Source organism: Podarcis gaigeae, assembly GCF_964106915.1.
Source record: "Podarcis gaigeae genome assembly, chromosome: 10".
Lineage (NCBI taxonomy): Eukaryota > Metazoa > Chordata > Lepidosauria > Squamata > Lacertidae > Podarcis > Podarcis gaigeae.
Window position 1 is genome coordinate 24,793,876 of NC_139686.1, and position 19,276 is coordinate 24,813,151.

Genomic DNA, 19,276 nt, shown 5'->3' on the forward strand with positions numbered 1-19,276 from the left:
TTGTTTGTGTTGGAAGCTTCAGAGGACCCAATGGCTGCCTGATGGTAGGCATGCTGCTGTGGGAGGCAGCCAGGGGATATATTTACCTACTTTCCACTGCATTTAGAGGCAATTTCCAATAGGAGCCCATGAGACCATAGTGGCTGCTGATGCCCCTTGGGACTGGTAGGGTGGAAGGCAGGGAGAACTACAGTAGGAGATGTCAGAGCCACCTAATTCTACTTTCTTGTCCTCCTTCCTGCTGAGTTCTACAAGGGCAGCCCTAAGATTAAGGTGGGGACTTGAGGGGACTGCCACCCCTAGGACTGGTAAGAAGGCAGGCAGGCAGACAGGCAGGTGGAAGCTAGCCGGAGAGATATGGAATTAGGGCGGGGGGAAGTGTCCCATCTTCCAAAATGGACCAGCCCCTCCACTGGTGCTTCCAAGTGGGTTTGTGGGCTTGGTGCTGCTCACGGTGGCAGCGGTGGCAGAAATGGGGTGGTATTTTGGGGAGGATGGTGTCATGTAGACTTGGGGGGGGGGGGGCTTGCATGCATGAGCAGCGTTGAGTTTGGCATAAGCTGCCATGAGGAAATGCCCGAATACAGTTATCTTTCCCATATCATAAGCATGGAAGACATGTACTGGGCAAAGATTGTCTGGAAAGGCTTTCAGTAGCCCAAATTAAAAGGGTGGAACAACTATGGACCTCATTCATTCATTCATTCATTCATTTATAAGATTTCTTACCCATCCTTTGCCATAAGGAGCCAGGGTGAGTGTGGGTAATAACAAGCCCCCCCCCAAACAAAGGCTAAATTAGCATTCACTGCTCCACCCACTTGCACTTCCTGCCACTGCCATGTGGCCCCTGGAATGTTGCGTAGAAAGGAAAGTGGCCCTTGGGCTGTACAAGGTTCCTCACCCCTGTGCTGTAAGCGAATAGATGTTTGGAGTGCTGGCTGCCTCCCTAGAGTTCTGAAGAGCGAACAGACTGTATCTATCAGGAAAGCTAAGTATTTGGAAATTAAGAATATGGTGGCATAAGTTTTCTTTTAATAACTTATGGATTTATGGACATATGTATATTCTTCCTTTTTATTAGTTTCCTTTTTTAAAATTTTGTGTGTGTGTCTATTTGTTAGTAAGAAACAATTTGTAAAATGTAGAAAAACTAATAAAAAGCATTAAAAAAGAAAAAAAAGAAGAAATCAACCTCCACCAGACTGTATGTTGGTTTAAGCTATGTCTCTACCTGTACTCATCCTCTCTAAGCAGCATAGGGAAGCATTGGCAGGTTTAAACCATTCAGGTAAATCCAGGACAGGTACTGTTGAAATTGCCTTCTGTCTGTGGAGCAAATCACGGGCAACTGTGATCAATGAAACAGATTTCAGTGTATAGTTGGATCCAATTAATGGAATAGGCAATGAACTGGAACCATTTTAAACCCAAGTGCTCCTTTGGGCTGGTTAAGATATGGAGTAATGTATAATTCCAAAAAAATAAATGTGGTTGTGTGTGGGGGTGCCTCCTCAGGAGCTCAGGTTGTGGACTTGCTAGCAAACTAATTATTAACTTTATCATTAAGTGCCAGATTCATTTTTCTCTTCTCTCTTCTGGAAACCATTCATTCCACGTCTGAGATAAAAGGAAAATCTGCTCTGGTTTTTAATGCAGTGTGTTTCTATGGCATACCTTCATGCGCTTAACACCTAATTTTGCTCTTTTAGCGGCATTGCATTACTTTTTTCTTTCCGGCTGCATAGAACTCACTTGTGTCCCAACACAGACCGCAAAGTGCTCATGGGTGAACTGAACCAATGCTTCCACCTCAGTGAGGCTTTCTCCTGAGCATTGTGCTGCTTCCCCCACGGGCAGGACCATAGCTCTGTGGTGGAACACAAACTTTGCATCCAGAAGGTTAATGCCTGACAGCCAAAAGGGTCAGGCAGGAGGTGATGGGAAAGGTGGGTCTGCAGCCTGAGACCATGAAGAGCTGCTGTCAATCACAGCAGACAGTACAAGAAGGGAGAGTGTCATTGCACTTGGGTTCTTCCTGTAGGCATCCCATAGGCAGTTGGTTGGCCACAGTGAGAAGAGGATGGGGACCCAAATTGACCTTATCCAGTAGGGACCTTCTTATGATCTTAGATGGGGACATAGCCAGATCTGGTTGAAGCCATATTCCTATGTTCCCCTTCCTCTTCACAACCCCATTGGCCCCACAGGTGGTCTCTCCTAGACCAAATTAGGGAGAAGGACCATAACTCGGAAGAGCATCTGACTTGTATGAGGACAGCCCTAGGTATCTCCAGGTCTTAATGAGCTGCCTTCCTTGACTGCCATCCTTACCAGCAGCTACCAATGGCAAGATTCCAAGGGCTGTATACCAGCGGTGGGTGTGGCCACAAACATGGGCAAGCTTTTGAGGGCCATATACCAGTGAGAGGTGTGGCCTAGAGGGTGTGGCTTGGGTACAGTCCAATTGAAGAGGCCTGGAGGGCCACATGGACACACACACACCCGGCCTGAGATTCCCCATTCCTGCTCTAAAGGCGCTTGGTCACTGTTTTCCCTCACCTGAAGTCAAAGGTCATATAGTCCAAGGAGAGGTTTACCACTTTGCTGTTTCTGAGAATGAGTCTACGAGTGGCAGAAAGAGTGCATATGAGTTCAGGCTTCACAGGGACTGAAGATAGTTGACTTTTCGTGTCAAGGAAGAAAGCTCACCCAGGGCTTCTTAACCTACTGAGCTCCACGGGAATCTTCCTATTGATTTCAGCAGGTGTACGAACAATCTCTTCTCCATTCTGTATTTTGACACAGTTCTTCTGAAGAGACACTCCTCAGAGGAGAACTAGTTCCGTGCTAGAACAACATTGAGCGGCAGGTTTGCCTGTCTGCCTTCACCCAAGCGATTTTCACTCTGAGATATTTGTGTCATTTGTTACTTTAAACAAGTCTTTTGAGGGTGGTTGTTGTTTTTTGCATGTCACAAATATTAATTCCCCCAAATATCCCAACCTGTCACTCCATGGTTCATGCTCCCCACAGAATTTTCAGCTTCCCTCCCTCTCCCTACCACCTAATACCAGATGTCGCTCAGTGCCGTCAAAAGCTTGTGTGCTTTTGAAAGCTAAAGCCTGCTCAGCTCCAGAATTCACTTGCAATATTTAACTTGCTTTCTATGTATATCATCTATTGGCCTCTTAGTGATCCATCCCTTTCATGTTATCGTGCTCCAGCCTTCCCTTGAAGGTACTTTATGCAATTGCTGCTTCAGAGACTACTCTGGGGGCTTCATTATTAGCTAAGCCAAGCCTTTCAATCTGTTTCTGTGCATCAATGGATTCTTCATCTTCTTTTTTTTAATGAACATATGTTATCAGAATGCTGTGGAAGTCACTTTATAAACTGCCATTAAACTCACTCTCTGGCAACTTATTGTTATTATTTCACCATTTATCTGCAGCTTGAAGTATTATCGCCCTGCATTTGCCTGTTTTTAATGTGCAACGTGCACGAGATGTTCCATGCTACAGTGTTCTGTCATTGGCTGAGACTTTTATATCCTTGGGTTAAGTGCATATTTAAACACTTCAGGGAGTAACTGGCTAAGCCTGGAGCACCACAGAGAGGAATCTGGTATTACAATCTGTGGCCAAAAAATAAAATTGGGAAAGAAATGCTACTTTGAGATGCATTAATACCAATGTTAGCAACTGTGATCTCTGAGTTTGTTTGTTTGTTTGTTTGTTTGTTTGTTTGTTTTAAAAATGCTTGGAAAACAATATAGAAAACTGGATTTTGCTGTTATGGTTTCAGAGAAATGTTTTAGACACAGGGCGGTAAAAAATTCAAAGGGATCAGACACAGATACCGGTAATTTTCTTTAATAGTTCAACTCCATGATACATTTCTCAATTATCAGAATGGCTCCATCTATATATCAAGGGGAGCAGGGGTTACAGAAAAAAATAAAGATGGCTCAGCGTTTCCTCATGTGGCGTAACTTATGTTTTAATAAGTGCAATGTGGCCAACTGTATTATGTTAATTGAAATGGTGTACAAGCAACATTATTTTACATATATGCGCAATATTAATGTGCAAATTCATTGCAACTTCCTAGTTCGTGATAAATATGCTTTGTTAACTGTCTGGACCTTTTGCCAAATTTTGCATATGCAGAGGTGTAGTGCATAGAATAAATGGGTGGCGGTCGTGTTGCTGTGCTTCTCTGGCTAACGTGTCCATTGCATGTTGCTTCATTTTGAGAAGGCTGGAGATAAACTAGAGAGGAATACAAAGGATAGGTGAAGAGACTTAAGGTGCAACCCTAAGCACACTTATTAGAACATAGTGGGCTTTCTTCTGAGTAAACATGTATTGCAGGAATGGGAAAACGCTGACCTGCGGATCAGTTGTAGCTTGTGGCACCTTCTCATCTAGCCCACAGCCTTCTCACCTCCCTCCCTCCCCCCATGAAAAATCTTTGGGTAGATTTTGGTTCAATATCAGAGGGAGCAATTCTGGCAGTTGCATAAAAGAGAGGTTTGCCTAGAGAACATTGGTAACAAGGATTTTATTTTCAATGTATTCCAGTCGTTTATATACTGCTTAACACCAAAGTTTCTAAGAGATACACATTAAGATAACAAAAAACAAACCAACCACACATGCAGGTTAACATCAATTAAAATTAATAATAAAAACAGAAGCTTACTTAAAATGCCTACTGAAGTAGAAAGGTCTTCATTAGGTGCCTGAAGTTACCTATTAAATTACACATGGTTACATTACCTATTACATGAACATGGTTTTCATTTTACATTTCAGTTTCCTATTATCATCATTGCTAGTTGAAGGGAGAAAATAAGCACAGGGAGGGGGCCTGTCTGATCTTAGCTGGGAGGGAGTTCTGCAATGCTGAATGCACAGCTCACAATGAATATGAGCCATGCATTTGAGTCATGGGGGACCACCAACAGAGGCTCCCCAAAAGATCCCAGTGATGGGACAAGAATATAAGGAATCAGGTGGTTCTTAATGCATAAGGGCCATGTAAATTGCTACAAGAACCTTGAACTTTTGCATGTAATTAATTGGTTTGGTCCTGATTAAACCTGCCTGGGTAATGCTCAGATTAGGTAGCTCTGTAGTTTTCTAACTCTGATCAAATCTTAATAACAAGGAACTGGGCACTGATAACTAATGAAGTCGTTCACACACACGCACACCCCGCCGCCCTCTGTGGTCACATCCACACCATACATCTAAAGAACGTGGATTTCTCTAAGAATTTCTCTAAGAATTTGTTTATCCCTCATAGGGTTACAATACTCGGCAATCCTTAACAAACTACACTTCGCAGAATTATTTGGGGGAAGCCATGTGGTTGTTGTATGGCATGGATGTAAAACTGTAGCACTTAGCACTGGGGAGGGTTGGGGATATTTGATGCCAGAGACAGGCCAAGACAATGTGCTGCCCCTAAAGTCTGCTGGTAGGATTGTTGGTTTGATCCTGTATAGTAGGTGTTGTGTCCTCAGATGAAGGGGCAGGTATTTGCACTGGTCAACTGTACATGCCAATTTGGTTAGTAACTCATTCCTCAGTCAGCCACTGAAAAACAGTTTTCTTTGCAATTATAACTGGCTGCTTTGGCCGCATTTTGGTCCTACTGACCAACAGCAACTGAACCCTCCTTCCAGAGAAACAACCTGGGAGTCTTGCATTAAATTGGCATGTGGTCAACTCTGCCTGGGATGTTCTCCCACCATCCCTCTAGAAGTCTGTTTCATTGGGGAACTTGCAGTCTTCTCTTTGGAGCAGCCTCCCCCAACTTGGTGCCCACCAGCTGTTTTAGACTCCAGCTCCCATCTGCCCCTGCTGATACAATTGTGGGAGATGCAATCCAGAACAATTAGATTGGGGGAGGCTGTTTCAGAGTAAGCAAACACAGCGCTTGCTTTTAAATTTGCCTGGAAAAGGGATTTGTACTTCTAGGCATGCATCAAACATATAAACCTGCTTGTTTATAACAAAAGTGGTTTGTGCAGATCCGGTGACCTGGCTGCAGATATAGACACTCAAATTCATACAGACAAGTCCACAGAGGAGAGGGCTGTCAATGGCTGCCTGCACCAAAGACTCTGTCTCCACAGCTGGAGAAAGCAATGCTTCTACATATCCGTTGCTTAAAACCACAAGACAGAAGAATGCTCTTCTGCCCAAGTCCTGCTTCCTGGTTTCCCACACCCGCAGGACTGTTCTTGTTTTCTTATCTTCTTTTGCTTGACCAGTGGAGCCTAATCCTGTGGGACAAATGGGGTGCTGCCCCATCAACCTCTGCCTTCCCCACCTGCCTTCCTTCTTATAGCCAGTCCTGCGGGTGGCACTGCCTGCAAGCTTCCTCCTCCTTAACCCCAGTGTTCCCTTGCAGAGCTGAGCATAGAGGGAGGTGGGCACAAGACTAGAATTAATCTGTTCTTCCTTCCATTGGATCTGACTCCACGTATAAGTGACTGGCACCACCTACTGCTGAGCTCCCTGCCTTTTGCCCTGCCAATCCCAAAGGGCACCAGCTGCCACTGGATTCTTCCTGATAAATAATATGAGGTTTGAAACATGAGAGGTTTGGTCACTATACCCTTTCCCCCTTCACCTGCCTTAGCGGTGCTCTAGAGGATGTTTTCAAAGTTCGTAGAGTAGTGTCATCATATAACCCTTTACAGAGGTCAGTTCAGGCAGAATAAAGACCTGGCGGGGGTGGCATTGTGGTGGAAGGTTTAGCTTCCTGATCCATCTGCATTAATTTGAACTTTAGAAGCTGGCCTATCAGGGTTTCCAATCATGTGGAGAGGCCCCTTTGCATTTGAAGGTGTGTGAGCAAGATATGTGTGGCGATCACACAGGGTCCCTGGACGTTTCACCGTTTATTGATCCCTGTGCCACCACTTTATTTCTCGCTGCCACCACCCAGGCCCTACCTGGTACAATACTGAGACCAGTCAGGGTTAAATTGGAACATAAACTTCTGTTTATTTATTGCAGTTTAACAATCGCGTGGTTTCATCAACGGTATTGGTCAATTACAGTCACGGGGTGCCTATCCAGACCTATAACTTCTGCTACCTGCTCTGACTCACTAAACCACCTGTCAGATATTTACTTGTCTTCCTGGTTCCTAACTGTTCCTGACTCAGCTTATTTTGCTACTCTAACTCGCCTTACCCACAGACTCTATCCCCATTCACTCCCACTCCAACCAACCTCCCAACGAACTCCGCCCCTCCCAGAGCTGGTTTTATAGTCCCTCTGGCTCCACCCCCTGGGTTCTGACTGGGTAACCTGTTTAACTATTTCACCTCCAGCACTCTCATATGTTAACATCACAATATGAGCAAACAGAAATGGGTTGGCACAGAGGCTTCTGCCCTCCCCTTACATGAGCCACAGATTTTCAGGGTCAGAATCTAGCTTTTGTTGCTGGTTCCTGGCAAGAGGGCACACTAAGGACTAGTAGCTTAAGCACATCTAGGGCGATTACCACCCACCACTGCTCTTACGAATAGCCACTGTGCTTATTTTTTGTACATTTGCACTTTAATTGAATTTAGACTGTTGTGACATAGAAAGCTGCCTTGTACTGAATCAAAGCATTGGTCCATGTCACTCATGATGGCCAACACAGACTGGCAGCGGCTCTCCAAGGTTTCTGAACATTCCCAGCCCTATCTGGAGATGCTGGGGCTTGAACCTGGGACTTTTCTCTCTCTGCATTCCCATGTATATATACCTGCCAACTAGAAAATTGCTTGTGTTTGCTTAATTACATAGCATGCCGCTACATTTCTTGTTTTTCTTTAGATAATTACAGATCTGCTGGTCATGATGGGGAGAGTGAAGAGCTAAGCCTCCCTCACAGAAGCACGGGCTTCTCAGCGGGAATCAGGCTCCCTAGCACCTGTAATCATTTAAAGAAAAAACAATATGTGTGGCTATATACTGCATATTAAGTGAATGTTTAGTCTGGCACTGCAATGGAAGAAGTGGACTCCACAAAAGCCAATGCATTACTATGTTTGTTAGTCAAAACAAAAAAATTGCTTCCAGTAGCACCTTAAAGACCAACTAAGTTTTTCTTGGTATGAGCTTTCGTGTGCATGCGCACTTCTTCAGATACGATTCAGATTCTTCAGGTATCTGAAGAAGTGTGCATGCACACGAAAGCTCATACCAAGAACTAACTTAGTTGGTCTTTAAGGTGCTACTGGAAGGAATTTTTTTGTTTTGACTATGGCAGACCAACACGGCTACCTATCTGTAACTGGAACTATGTTTGTTAGTATGAATATAAGGAGGCAGCAGTTTCCATCCCACCCTGATGCTGCCACAGTCAGTGCTGTTTCTGTTGCACTACAGTTCAGCTTCTGCTAAAACCTATGTTATTGATTTTGCTATCTGCTGCGACCTAAACAAACTCAATCATGTAATTTATTGCATAATTAATTTAAATGTATTTTAGTGAAAGGGAAACATCAAAAGTAGCGCTGAAAATAATGTAATGATTTATGTAATGTTTGCTGATGAAAAGAACCCCATATTTGCTTGTGTGATTTCCATTCCTGACCTTCCGCTCCCATTTCCGTTTCTGATGGAATTCTCCAACATCCATGTTTGTTAGCCTTTAACGTACTACAATACCTTTTTCTTGTTTTGCGCAGGAATTGCGACCACAAAACATTCATTTTAGCTGTCCTTGCTACAGCACCTGCACTTTCCCTTCTTTCCCCGTTTTCTCCCTGAGCCTTGTGGGGCATCTGGTCCAGATGGAGACTCTAAACAAATGACAGGGAACAAAACTGGTGACTTGCAGCTCGTAAAATGCAGTGGTAGCCGAAGGAAGGGTTAATACCAAATGGGAAGCAAGCATCTCCTTTTTCCGTGCTTGAACTTGCCGTCTGCTGGCTGTCTTTCTGAATGTTCAGCTGAGCATGGCAGGGATTCTGTGCTCCCAGCAATGGGGCAATCTCGCCTGCCATTTCTGTCCACTCATGCCTCTCCGCCCATCTCCCCATGGCAGATTCAGGCAAGAAAAACACAAATGATTAAAAGCAAAGCAGGAGCAGATGTTCCGCATCAGGTTTAAAACAGGACTGCAGTAGCTACATTATCTTAATCCTCCAAGTAGGATATGTGCTCTGGGGCATGTTCCTATGATTTGTGTTTAACATTCTGGCCTTGCCGCTGTATACAAATGTTTGCTTCCTTTTTTTGCTTTTCGTCGGCTCAAAGCTAAGATGGAAGTCAAATGTTACTGAGTTCATGCTTCCCCTGGGGGATTGAAATAAGGAGTTTGAAATAAAACAAAAACAACGGATCATGTACTTTGAAATTAGTTTGCTCTGATGTAGATCTTTCTAACTTTTTTTTTTTTTTGGAGAAGCAGCACACAGGGATTTTGATGTGGCCAAAAACCAATCGCTTTGGTGAAGAAACAGCTATGATTAGGGGTAGCATGAATATTTCACAGGGGTGCGTGTCTCAAAATGCAACACAGCCTGCCCCACACAATACTCGAATACAGTGGTTCCTATTTGATTTGGGTAACTGTTGTTCATATCCCCCCCCCCTTCCAGTATTACCATACCCTATACTTTCTGCTCTTCCCCCAATTTTTTTAAGCCTTTATTTGGGTTTGTTCTGCAAGACAAGACCAATTACGATGGTGCAATTTGCTGGTATGTGACTGAATCCCACCAAAATATAGCAACAGTCTAGAAGCCCCCTTAATTTCCCCCTGTCTTTGCCTTTAAAAAAAAAGGTACTGTTATACACATTAATGTGTGAAATCTGAATATTGTCCCAGAGTTACCAAATAATGGTTTTGAATCTGAAATTTTGTTTTGTGTATGGGAAAAGGAACATTTTAATTAAACAGACAAAGGACTGACAAGAGTGTTGCCTATGATATTTTTTTTAAAAAAATAGGTAAACCTTGAGGATGAAAATGAGCAACTGACTCTAATGAGAAGACATCCGACTATCAATTTCTCCCTTTCATGTCATTTGAAATATGACTTCCTGGTAGCTGAAGGCTCATACATTACCTATTACATGCACATGGTTTTCATTTTACATTTCAGTTTCCTATTATCATCATAGCTAGTTGAAGGGAGAAAATAAGCACCTTCCCCTGTGGAAAACAAAACCATGTCAAAAGAAGAAAGCGGGGGGGGGGGGGGGCAGTGAGGAGAGAGATGCAGAATGGAACCCTCTTCCAGATGTGTGTAAATTATATGTGAGCCGAATCTCCTAAGTAGTACCTTTCGGAGGTCATAATAATTGAAAAGCAATGCGGGGGAGATTTTGACCCCAAGATGTTCATTTCAGTTGCATGGAAAGAGCAGATGCAGATGTCACTCTTTCCAAGCAGAACACATTCCACACCACGTGAGCAAGGAAGGCAAAGACTTGTTCTCTGCTGCCTCAGAGGACAGGAATAGATCTGTCAGGTGGGTACATTTCAAGGGAAAACTAGGGAGAAATGCCTTACAGGTAAGAGCGGTTTGACAATAGAGCCAATTGCCTAGAGGGGTCGTGGGGTCCCTGGAGGACTTCAAGCAGAGCTTGACAGCCATCTCCTTGAGATGCTTCAGCTCTAGATTCCCTGCATAGGGTCCAGGTTAAACTACAGAAGCTATGACAGAAGTAGGGGTCTTCAGGGTCCTTCCCACTGGATATGCATCCTTCTTGTCCTGTCCTATCCACCTCCTGCGGCAATTCGACTTGAAAACAGCCTCTCGTTGGCCTAACTGCCACATGGTTTGTGTGAGTGAGCAATCTTCAAGCCTAATTGCTGAGGACGGGGGAGATGACTGAGTATGTGGGTGAGTGTGATAATGAGTTTTGGTTATCTGTGATCATGGATCCCACAAGGTTGATAAAACACTGACAAACCTAGCTTTCATCCCTCATTTTAGAAAAGAAGGTATGGCAGCAAAAACCTGGAATCAGGACGGAGCTCAATGTTGTGAGGCCAGTGCTTTTTAAAAAACCAGTTTGGGATGAAGACTGCTGTACCATAAAAAGAGGATTTGCAGTGCTTTCATCTCCTGCATTGTGTGTCTGGCTTCACAACTGAACTAGTGGGTGAGCATCCCAGCATGGTGCACACTGGTTAAAGCTTTCAGCGGTGGCAACTCTGCACGAGTGCTCCCTCACTCATTGCTCCACCTAGGGAAAGATAACAAAGCACACTTTAGTTGGGTGCCTGAAACAGGATGAGTCTCAGTCCTACAGAAGCTGAGTATTTCATCAACCTTCCCCGGAGTCTGAATCAGGCAGAAGCAGCAGTACACAAGAATGGTAGCTTGAACCAGCATCCACTTTGCCAGTATGGTCATCTGCCAGTTTGTTTGTGAAACTAGGAAGCGCCTATTATAAAACCTTTGCTTTGTTAACCTTTTTAAAATTTTACCTCTGCCTTCCCTCTAAGCCTTTGAGGGAAGACAGACATAAAATTAGAGATGGTTCTTGCACCTCTCTCAGATGACATACAAACACACATGTACAGTGAAGATGGAGGAGGAGGAGGAGGAGGAGAATTAAGGCAGGAATCCTGCCACAGCCATCCCTGGGTAGGCTTGAACCACCAACCTTCTGATTAACAGTCAGACGCACTGAGCCATTGTGCCACAGAAGAAGAAGCACAGTGTCCTGCCTTTCAAGAGATTAGTTCATGTGATGCATCTTGCCCCCAGAGTCCTTACTATCTTGCCTTTTCTTACTCCCTTCCCATTGCCCTTATGCCTTCCCTTCACCCTACTGATCTCCTTGATTCTTATGCTGCTTTGGCTGTGGACCTTATAACTCAGACCTTAGTGCTAGAAGCCATGCTGAGCAGAAAGCTGGTATAACATCAGGCCTGTGGGCTGTATGTCAAGGAGTTGACTGATTTGCCCTACAATTTAATCTCATAAGACTAGCAGACTGCTCCAAGGTTTGCATGTTGGGCAGGCAAAGAAGAGTGTTCTTGCTGGCAGATACCTGCCTGACAAAGGAGACATGAAGCTTCCTGGCTTTCCCTTTCTTGTTGGGAATCTTTTGTGTACCAGGTGGGACAGGAGATCTGACAAGTTTGCAGAAGCAACAAAAAGTGGAACTGGCATCTTCAAGCAGATCAACAGAGTGAAACAATTAGGGCCTGGCAAGTGTTCAGAACTGATGAAAGGGTTGTAATGCAAGGCAGACAGCGACTGTCTGCAACTGGAAATAGACTAATGAGCAAATACAAAGGGGGGATCTAACAAGAAGCTTCTTGAATAAAATCAGCACTCGAAGGAGACTCTCCTTGAAGGTAGAAAGAGGACTTTCCTGCAGTTTCAAGAAAGAGGGCCACCAATGCCTTACAGCAAATTTTGATGCAGAGCTCTCCCTTCAAATTAGATTAGGCAAACCAGGGAGGTTTCCCAATAAGTAGGAGGTCATTGTGTCGTTTCATTCCTGTTTGGAGCATTCATTCTCAGGTCCAGAGATCTGGTAGGACTCTGGCCTCAGGCTGCACCCCTTACCAGGCCATGCCTCTCACCAGCTTAGCTTCATATTGTCCTTGAGTGTTTTGACTTATCTGCAATGTGTCCTTGGACTCTGCTAAAGCCACTTGCTAGTCTGGCTGGAGGAAGCCGAATCGAGTGTATCGTCAGGGGCGGGGGAAGAATAGATACCACAATGTGTGGGTTCAGTGTACTCTACTGTACATTAAGAGTCGCGTCCATTGCTCTGCCCACTTTTGGCTCTGACTCAACCCACAATTGGCCAGCAGCTCCTAGAAGTTTGCCTATTAGGCCTTCAGAGTAACAAAGATTTCTCAACTGTGACACAGAAAATCAGGGAAGCCAAATCATCTGGCTCTTAATCATCTACAGTAGCACCTCAGGTTAAGTACTTAATTCATTCTAGAGGTCCGTTCTTAACCTGAAACTGTTCTTAACATGAAGCACCACTTTAGCTAATGGGGCCTCCTGCTGCCGCCGCATCGCACAATTTCTGTTCTCATCCTGAAGCAAAGTTCTTAACCTGAAGCACTATTTCTGGTTAGCAGAGTCTGTAACCTGAAGCTTATGTAACCTGAAGCATAGGTAACCCGAGGTACCACTGTATTGTGTAACGATGGGCTTGCTGACAAAATATGATTTGCATGACCATTGTTTTAACTTGGGTGGTGATGTAGTGAAGCCACTGCAAGTTCTGTTTATAGCACAGAGACTGATCATAGCTCATACTCCAGTTGTATTGAGGGTGCAAGTGGAAGAAGCTCCAAAATGTAGATTCAGCCTGGTGGTGATGATTACTGAGTGCCATCTTGACCTTTGTTGGAGGTGGGTAACAAGCATTTCTAGGACTGGTGGCCATCATTAAAAACGAAAAGTAACCTAGTGATGACTTTACCCCATAACTATCCCATAAAAATAGCCTTGTGAACTGTCCCTGATGCCTCAGCCATGCATATGTTTTCAGATTCATGCATCACCTTGATTTAGGGGCTTGCAAGTCACTTCAGAACTGTAGCCTTTGATGACTTTGAGGATAACATTGGTTGTCGTTTTAACAAACGAAAGCAATAAGCCTCTGCGCGTTCATCTCATCTGCCTGGACCTTGTTATTGGTGTCGCTTTGTGGGGGCTTGCTGGAAATGTGCTGAGCGGTGGCAGTGGGCCATAACTTCTGCAGATGCTCTGGTTTTCTGAAGATTGGTCTCTGATGCTTACAAAAATGTTTATTGAGCACACTGATGCAATCTGCTCATTCATAGCATAATACATTAGCCTTATTGCAATGCTGTTTTAGCCTAAAAGGATTTGCTGGCAAGCCATATTGTAATTAAATTTTAACGTGACTACTAGTGTTTAATGTGTGTGGGGGGTGTTAGTGAGGGTCTCGAGATATATCTGTAGGGAGGTGCAAAAAGCAAGATGTTGCTGTATGGCTCCCAATTTTCTGCCATTAAGCCTATGAATAAAGGGTATCCTAGGTCAATTACCTCCCATGCACATTAGTGAGTGGCAGTTACAAATGGGAATGGAAGAGTCTTCCTCTTCCAAGATCAAGGTTAAATGAAACCTCAGCATGAGGAAAGAACAAGTTCTCAGAGGGCGGCTGTAAATAAATTAGATTCCAGCAGCTGCATGGAAATTGCACAGGATTCTATTTGAAATCGAATTAAAAATACAGGCAACAAAATGCAGCATAACAATACAACAAGATTACTAATTAAGCTGGAAAGGAAACTCACTGATTGCAGCCCACGGGTAAGTTTGCAAGACAATTAGAGTAAAATAATCAAAGATGACTAACCTGTGGCCCTCCAGATGTTGTTTAGACTCTAGAAGATCCCATCATCCCTGACCTTTGCTCATGCTGGCTGGGGTGATGGGAGCTAGAGAAGCTGGTGCACATTCCCTTATCTGGCTTCTGAATTTTTAAAGAGATTTGACTGCTGCATCTGTACTGTCCTTTGGGGAATTCCTAGACCAGTGCTGGATGGCCTCATGGACAATTGGTGTAGGTGGTGAAACCCTTCAGACTATGAGAAGAGGCCACATGAGCATGGAGAGTTTCCACAGAAAACCACCTCCCAAGCATGCAAACTAAATTTCTTTGCAAATGTGGGAGAAACTGGGTGAATAGTGAAAGGTTTCTTGGACATTTGCATCACAAAACATGTCCAACTGTTTAAAACACTCATTTTTAATGAAAAATATTGTTAGAGAACCACACAGAGAGAAAGAAAAGTCCTACAAATAACTTTTGGTATGGTCTTTTGTGAGCTAACACAGTTAATAGGCTATATATTGCAATTGACACCCAAAGTCCATGATGTCCTCCAACACTGTGGGAAATATAACTAGATATTCTTTTTCAATTTTGAGAGGCATTTGTAAATGTCAAGAGACTTAAAAAAACAACAGTAGAAAACAACAGCTTCCTATACATCTACTTAATAAATGGGGCTGAGTTGGGTGATTAATTAGGCATCCTGCCTTCTGTGAGTCACATGAAGAAATTGTTGCTAAGTTGATCTTCATAAAGAAGAGATTATAAAATAGTGTGGTGGTGTTGTTTTGCAGCCAGCCAACATGTACCAATGCAAGCATGCAAACTTTGGACTTCCAGTGTACATTTACATAGGAAAAAATGAAAAGATTGAATTTAGAGTCACTATCAAAATTCCGCCCAGGCAAAAATTCAAAGTGAATGTGGGGGTGGGCGTCCCCCAGCCCCCAGACAAAACATCTGAGGAATTTTGATGGATAAAGGCTGTTCATCAGGCTAGCAATGTTTTTAAAAGGGAGTAGGATAATACATTCATAGCTGAAGTGGAATACATTCTGCGCCACTTCTCCTCAGCCCCAACTTCACCATTTTTGTCTGAAGAAGTTGAGAAGTTTATTCGTTAAGTAGATTGGTTCACCTAGGCCAAAGTCCTTCACACACACAGAGCTCTTTCAGGACTTTTGTTGCTTAAGTTTAGTTTTTGTTTTTATTCTCAGTTTTAAAAATTGCATTATTGTATACTTTGTATACAAGCTTATTAAACCACCTTTGTGTGTCTTTCGGCAAACATCCATGTTGCTGCTTGCCATTCACTGAAAAATATACCAAAGCTGGGTTGAAACAGGTCTTGGTGATGTGAGAGCAATGTCTTCTCCCCACTCCCCAGAATGCATTTCAGGGTGTTTTCAGGGCCCATCCTATTCCTGGAGTTGTAATCCATTTTAACTTTTTAATTCTAAATTGTCGTAACGTACCCTGAGACCTGCTGGTAAAGGGTGAGTAATAAATGTCATGATGGTGGCAGCGGTGATGATTTCAGCACTCCCAAGTTGGCATTGGCTTGTAGAAACCAGACACATGAACAGGCACGTCCTGATTTAGGTCACCCACAGCATGGCCCCTGGCAAGAATATGTGTTTACTTGCTTGCTGTTCACTATTGCTTCTTGAGTCAATGAGCCTGAATCCCACCGCTACCTATTTTAAGAAATGACATTGACAAACTGGAGCATATTCAGAGAAGGGCAACCAGGCTTGTGGGGCGTCTGGAAAAAAAGTCCTATGAGAAGCAGTTAAAAGAGCTGGGTAGTTTTGCCAAGAAGTGAATATTAAGGTGAGACATGATAGCTGTCTTTAAATATTTGAAGAGCTGTCACACTGAAGATGGAGCAACTTGTTCCCTGTTGCTCCAGATGGCAGGATAAAAACCAATGGGTGGAAATTGCAGGGAAGCGAGTTTCAGCTGAATGTTTCAGCTCAATGGTAAGAGCTGCTTGGCAGTAGACAAGGTAGGTTCAGGAGCTGGTGGGCTTTTTTTCACTTAAGGTTAGTTAAGAAGAGACTCAAAGCTGTCTGTATCAGGGATGTTGTAGCTGCATCCTGTGCTGTAGATCCTGCAAGGGGTGGGGGTGGGGAAGAGACTGTAGATGGCTTCTCTCAACTCTAAGGTAACACCCACATGATAGATTTAAAGCACATAGCTTCCCTCAAAGAATCATGGGAGCTGCCATTTGTGGAGGATGCTGGGAAGTGTTACTCTGTGCGTGGTAAACCACAATGCCTGGGATTATTTGAGGGAAGTCATGTGATTTAAATGTGCTGTAAATGTAACATGAATAGGACCCATTTTAGATACCCCCCCCCCAACCAGGTCCTTTCCAACACTGATTCTGTGAATTTAGAATATCAAGAGATTTAAGAAAAAAACCCACATTCTCCTTTTCATATTTGTAAACCACTCACTCAGTAGAAAACCTCTAAGTGGTTTACCTATTGACTGCTGAGCAATTTTTACATATTCTGATATCTGTATTCAGTTATCTCCTGGCAAATAACATTTTGCTCCTCTTAAAGCGGCATCTGAGTTGCATTCAACATATGCAGCCAATAATTTAAAAATAAGAGCTACATTAAATTTAATGTTTTGCTATTTTTTTTCTGAATGAAAGCATGTCATTAGGGCTGGGAGGAGAACTCTGTGATTATAAGTTTATTGACTTAGAGATTGGAAATGTTATTAGTTTCAAGTTCCACTACAGATGGTAGAGATAACAGGGCATATTTTCCACATGACTGGCAATTTTTAGTGGTCAGTATCAACATCTGGTGTAGGAAAGCTTCCTCTATTATATGATTTTTAGTCATTCCAGATATTCCAGTTTGTCACAGACAAAGTGTCCTTTGTATCTTCCTCTCATGGTAATTCATACAGATTTTGGAATATTCACGTGTTTATGATAGCCTTCCAACCGTCTTGCAGATTAATCCAGTTCATGTCGTATCCCTGCCTAAAACATACACATATTGCATTAAGTTGAACTGTGCAACTTTCCCTTAAGCCAGAATCTTTCCCTTTCTTCACTTGGTCTAGAAGAAACTCTCATGCAAACCTGTGTTAGGAACTCTGCTAGAGAGCTGAGTAAAATCCATTTAATAGCCTGGTCTCAACTACAGAGTTGCAAGTTCAGAGAGCTAAAAGCTTGCAGAGGTGCGTTCCTGACAATCCACCGTTATGGAAGTTTCTTCCTCTGAGGACTTCCAATAATTAATTGCAAAGTGTCCTAAAATTGCTTTAGCCATCAGATTATTGGTGGATACCATTTAGCAGTGTTTGAAGATGCAGACAATTTACAGCTAAGGCAATAAAACTCATTGACTAGTTAATCAATTAATATGTGACAGAATGTTATGTGTTTGCTCATTTTGTGCAGGGGAGGGGTAGAAGGCAGATGAAAGGAGGACCAGGACAGAGGGAAGGCAGGAGAAACTGTAGCTTCCCTGTCTATTGAGGCCTAAGGCATTCAAGGTTGCAGCCTGCAAGCCTGTTAGTTGGCTAGGCATCTGAACCAATCTTGGGGAGGAGAGCATTTTCCTTCACAAGGTTCAGTGATACGAGTAAACTTAGTTTCTATTGCAATTTGGGTTCATTCAGGAGACTAGCTTGGATCTAGATGCTGCATGAAGAAAAAGGTGTAGCATCCTTGGTGGCTGAGGTGCAGCCCTTGATGTTTAAAGGCCTCACACAGAATGGGCTCAATTTCTGACCTAAAATTATTCAGATGCCTTGTTGAATGTTCAGAGAGAGAGAGAGAGATTACCTGCCCAGAGGGAATAGTGTGTAGCCAGTCCAGAGTGTTTATATCCAGCTAGTGGATCTTTGGATGAAGGATAGTATACAACTACTACTACTACTAATCATCATCATCATCATCTTCATATTTCTCTTAATCTGCACTATGCCTTATATTGATCTGTCTTGGAGATAAATATCGATAAATTATATGACGGGTAGGCAACATGGTCCCTTCCAGATATTGTTGGACTACAGCTCCCATCATCCCTGGCAATGGACCATAGTAGCTGGGGCTGATGGGTCTTGTAGTCCAACAACAGCTGGAAAGCACCACATTAGCTACCCTGCTTTAAGCTTTCTCTCTTGCCCCACCAGCACTTTCAATTATACTGTGATGTCTTGCTGCCTCCCTCCCACTGTCAGCCTGCTTGCCCCTGAGCTGAGGATAAGAAGAGTAAACAAATGAGTCATCTGTCTTTGTCTTAGAGCAGCTTCATACTTTCAATCCCCCCCCCACACACACACACAAGGGTGTATCTTAGTCTAGGAATAAAAATACTCAGAACACCACTAACCATAGCTTTCTAACAATGGGCAAATGTCTCTAGGATTGAGGGGGAGAAGATCATGAGACTTGGTGGACTTACCCTGTGGCGGGTTGCAGGCTCTAGTGAGCAGCGGAAGGATGTTCCATTGAGTAGTTTCCCACAATGCCCTGGAGCATTCCTGATTTAGTGTTGCTCCAGGGCATTGTGAAAATTTTAAATGGTGGCTCCAAGCCATGTGAAGCTCATTGGCCCATGAGAAAAGAGGTCTTCAGGGTAGGGTAGGGTAGTAGCCCCTCCCATCACAACTGCCCAGCCAGGTACTAGTGCCAAGGCAGGCCAGGTAGAGTGGGAAAGAGTACAAACAGGCAGTAGGCTGTGATTCTCCTCTCTCACTAGCCCGTGGTAGAGCATAATTATTGGGTGCCTGATTTTCAAGGTTCCTTCAAGGCTATCAGTAGCTACTAGCCACAGTGGCTATGTTGTACCTCCACTGTCATAGGCACCAGTCGCTGGGAATCACAGGTGGGCAGGGTGCTGTTGCACGTGTGTCCTGTTTTCGGGCTTCCCACAGGCATCTGGTTGGCCACTGTGTGAACAGGACACTGGACCAGATGG

General features: G+C 43.7%; 1 protein-coding gene across 12 annotated transcripts in view; it reads left to right on the forward strand.

Moving 5' to 3' along the window:
• The window catches only part of CHST11 (carbohydrate sulfotransferase 11), a 210,127-nt gene that overhangs the window by 180,240 nt on the left and 10,611 nt on the right, over window positions 1-19,276 (forward strand). The window contains exon 1 of one of the 12 annotated variants that reach the window (XM_083700807.1): window positions 16,147-16,329. The exons of 10 other annotated variants lie outside the window; for them this stretch is intronic. In XM_083700807.1, coding sequence (XP_083556933.1) covers window positions 16,288-16,329 — 42 coding nt within the window. In that variant the 5' untranslated portion in view covers window positions 16,147-16,287. Of the gene's footprint in view, window positions 1-16,146; window positions 16,330-19,276 lie in introns of those variants that run through there. One more of the 12 variants, XM_083700811.1, reaches the window with a different exon arrangement.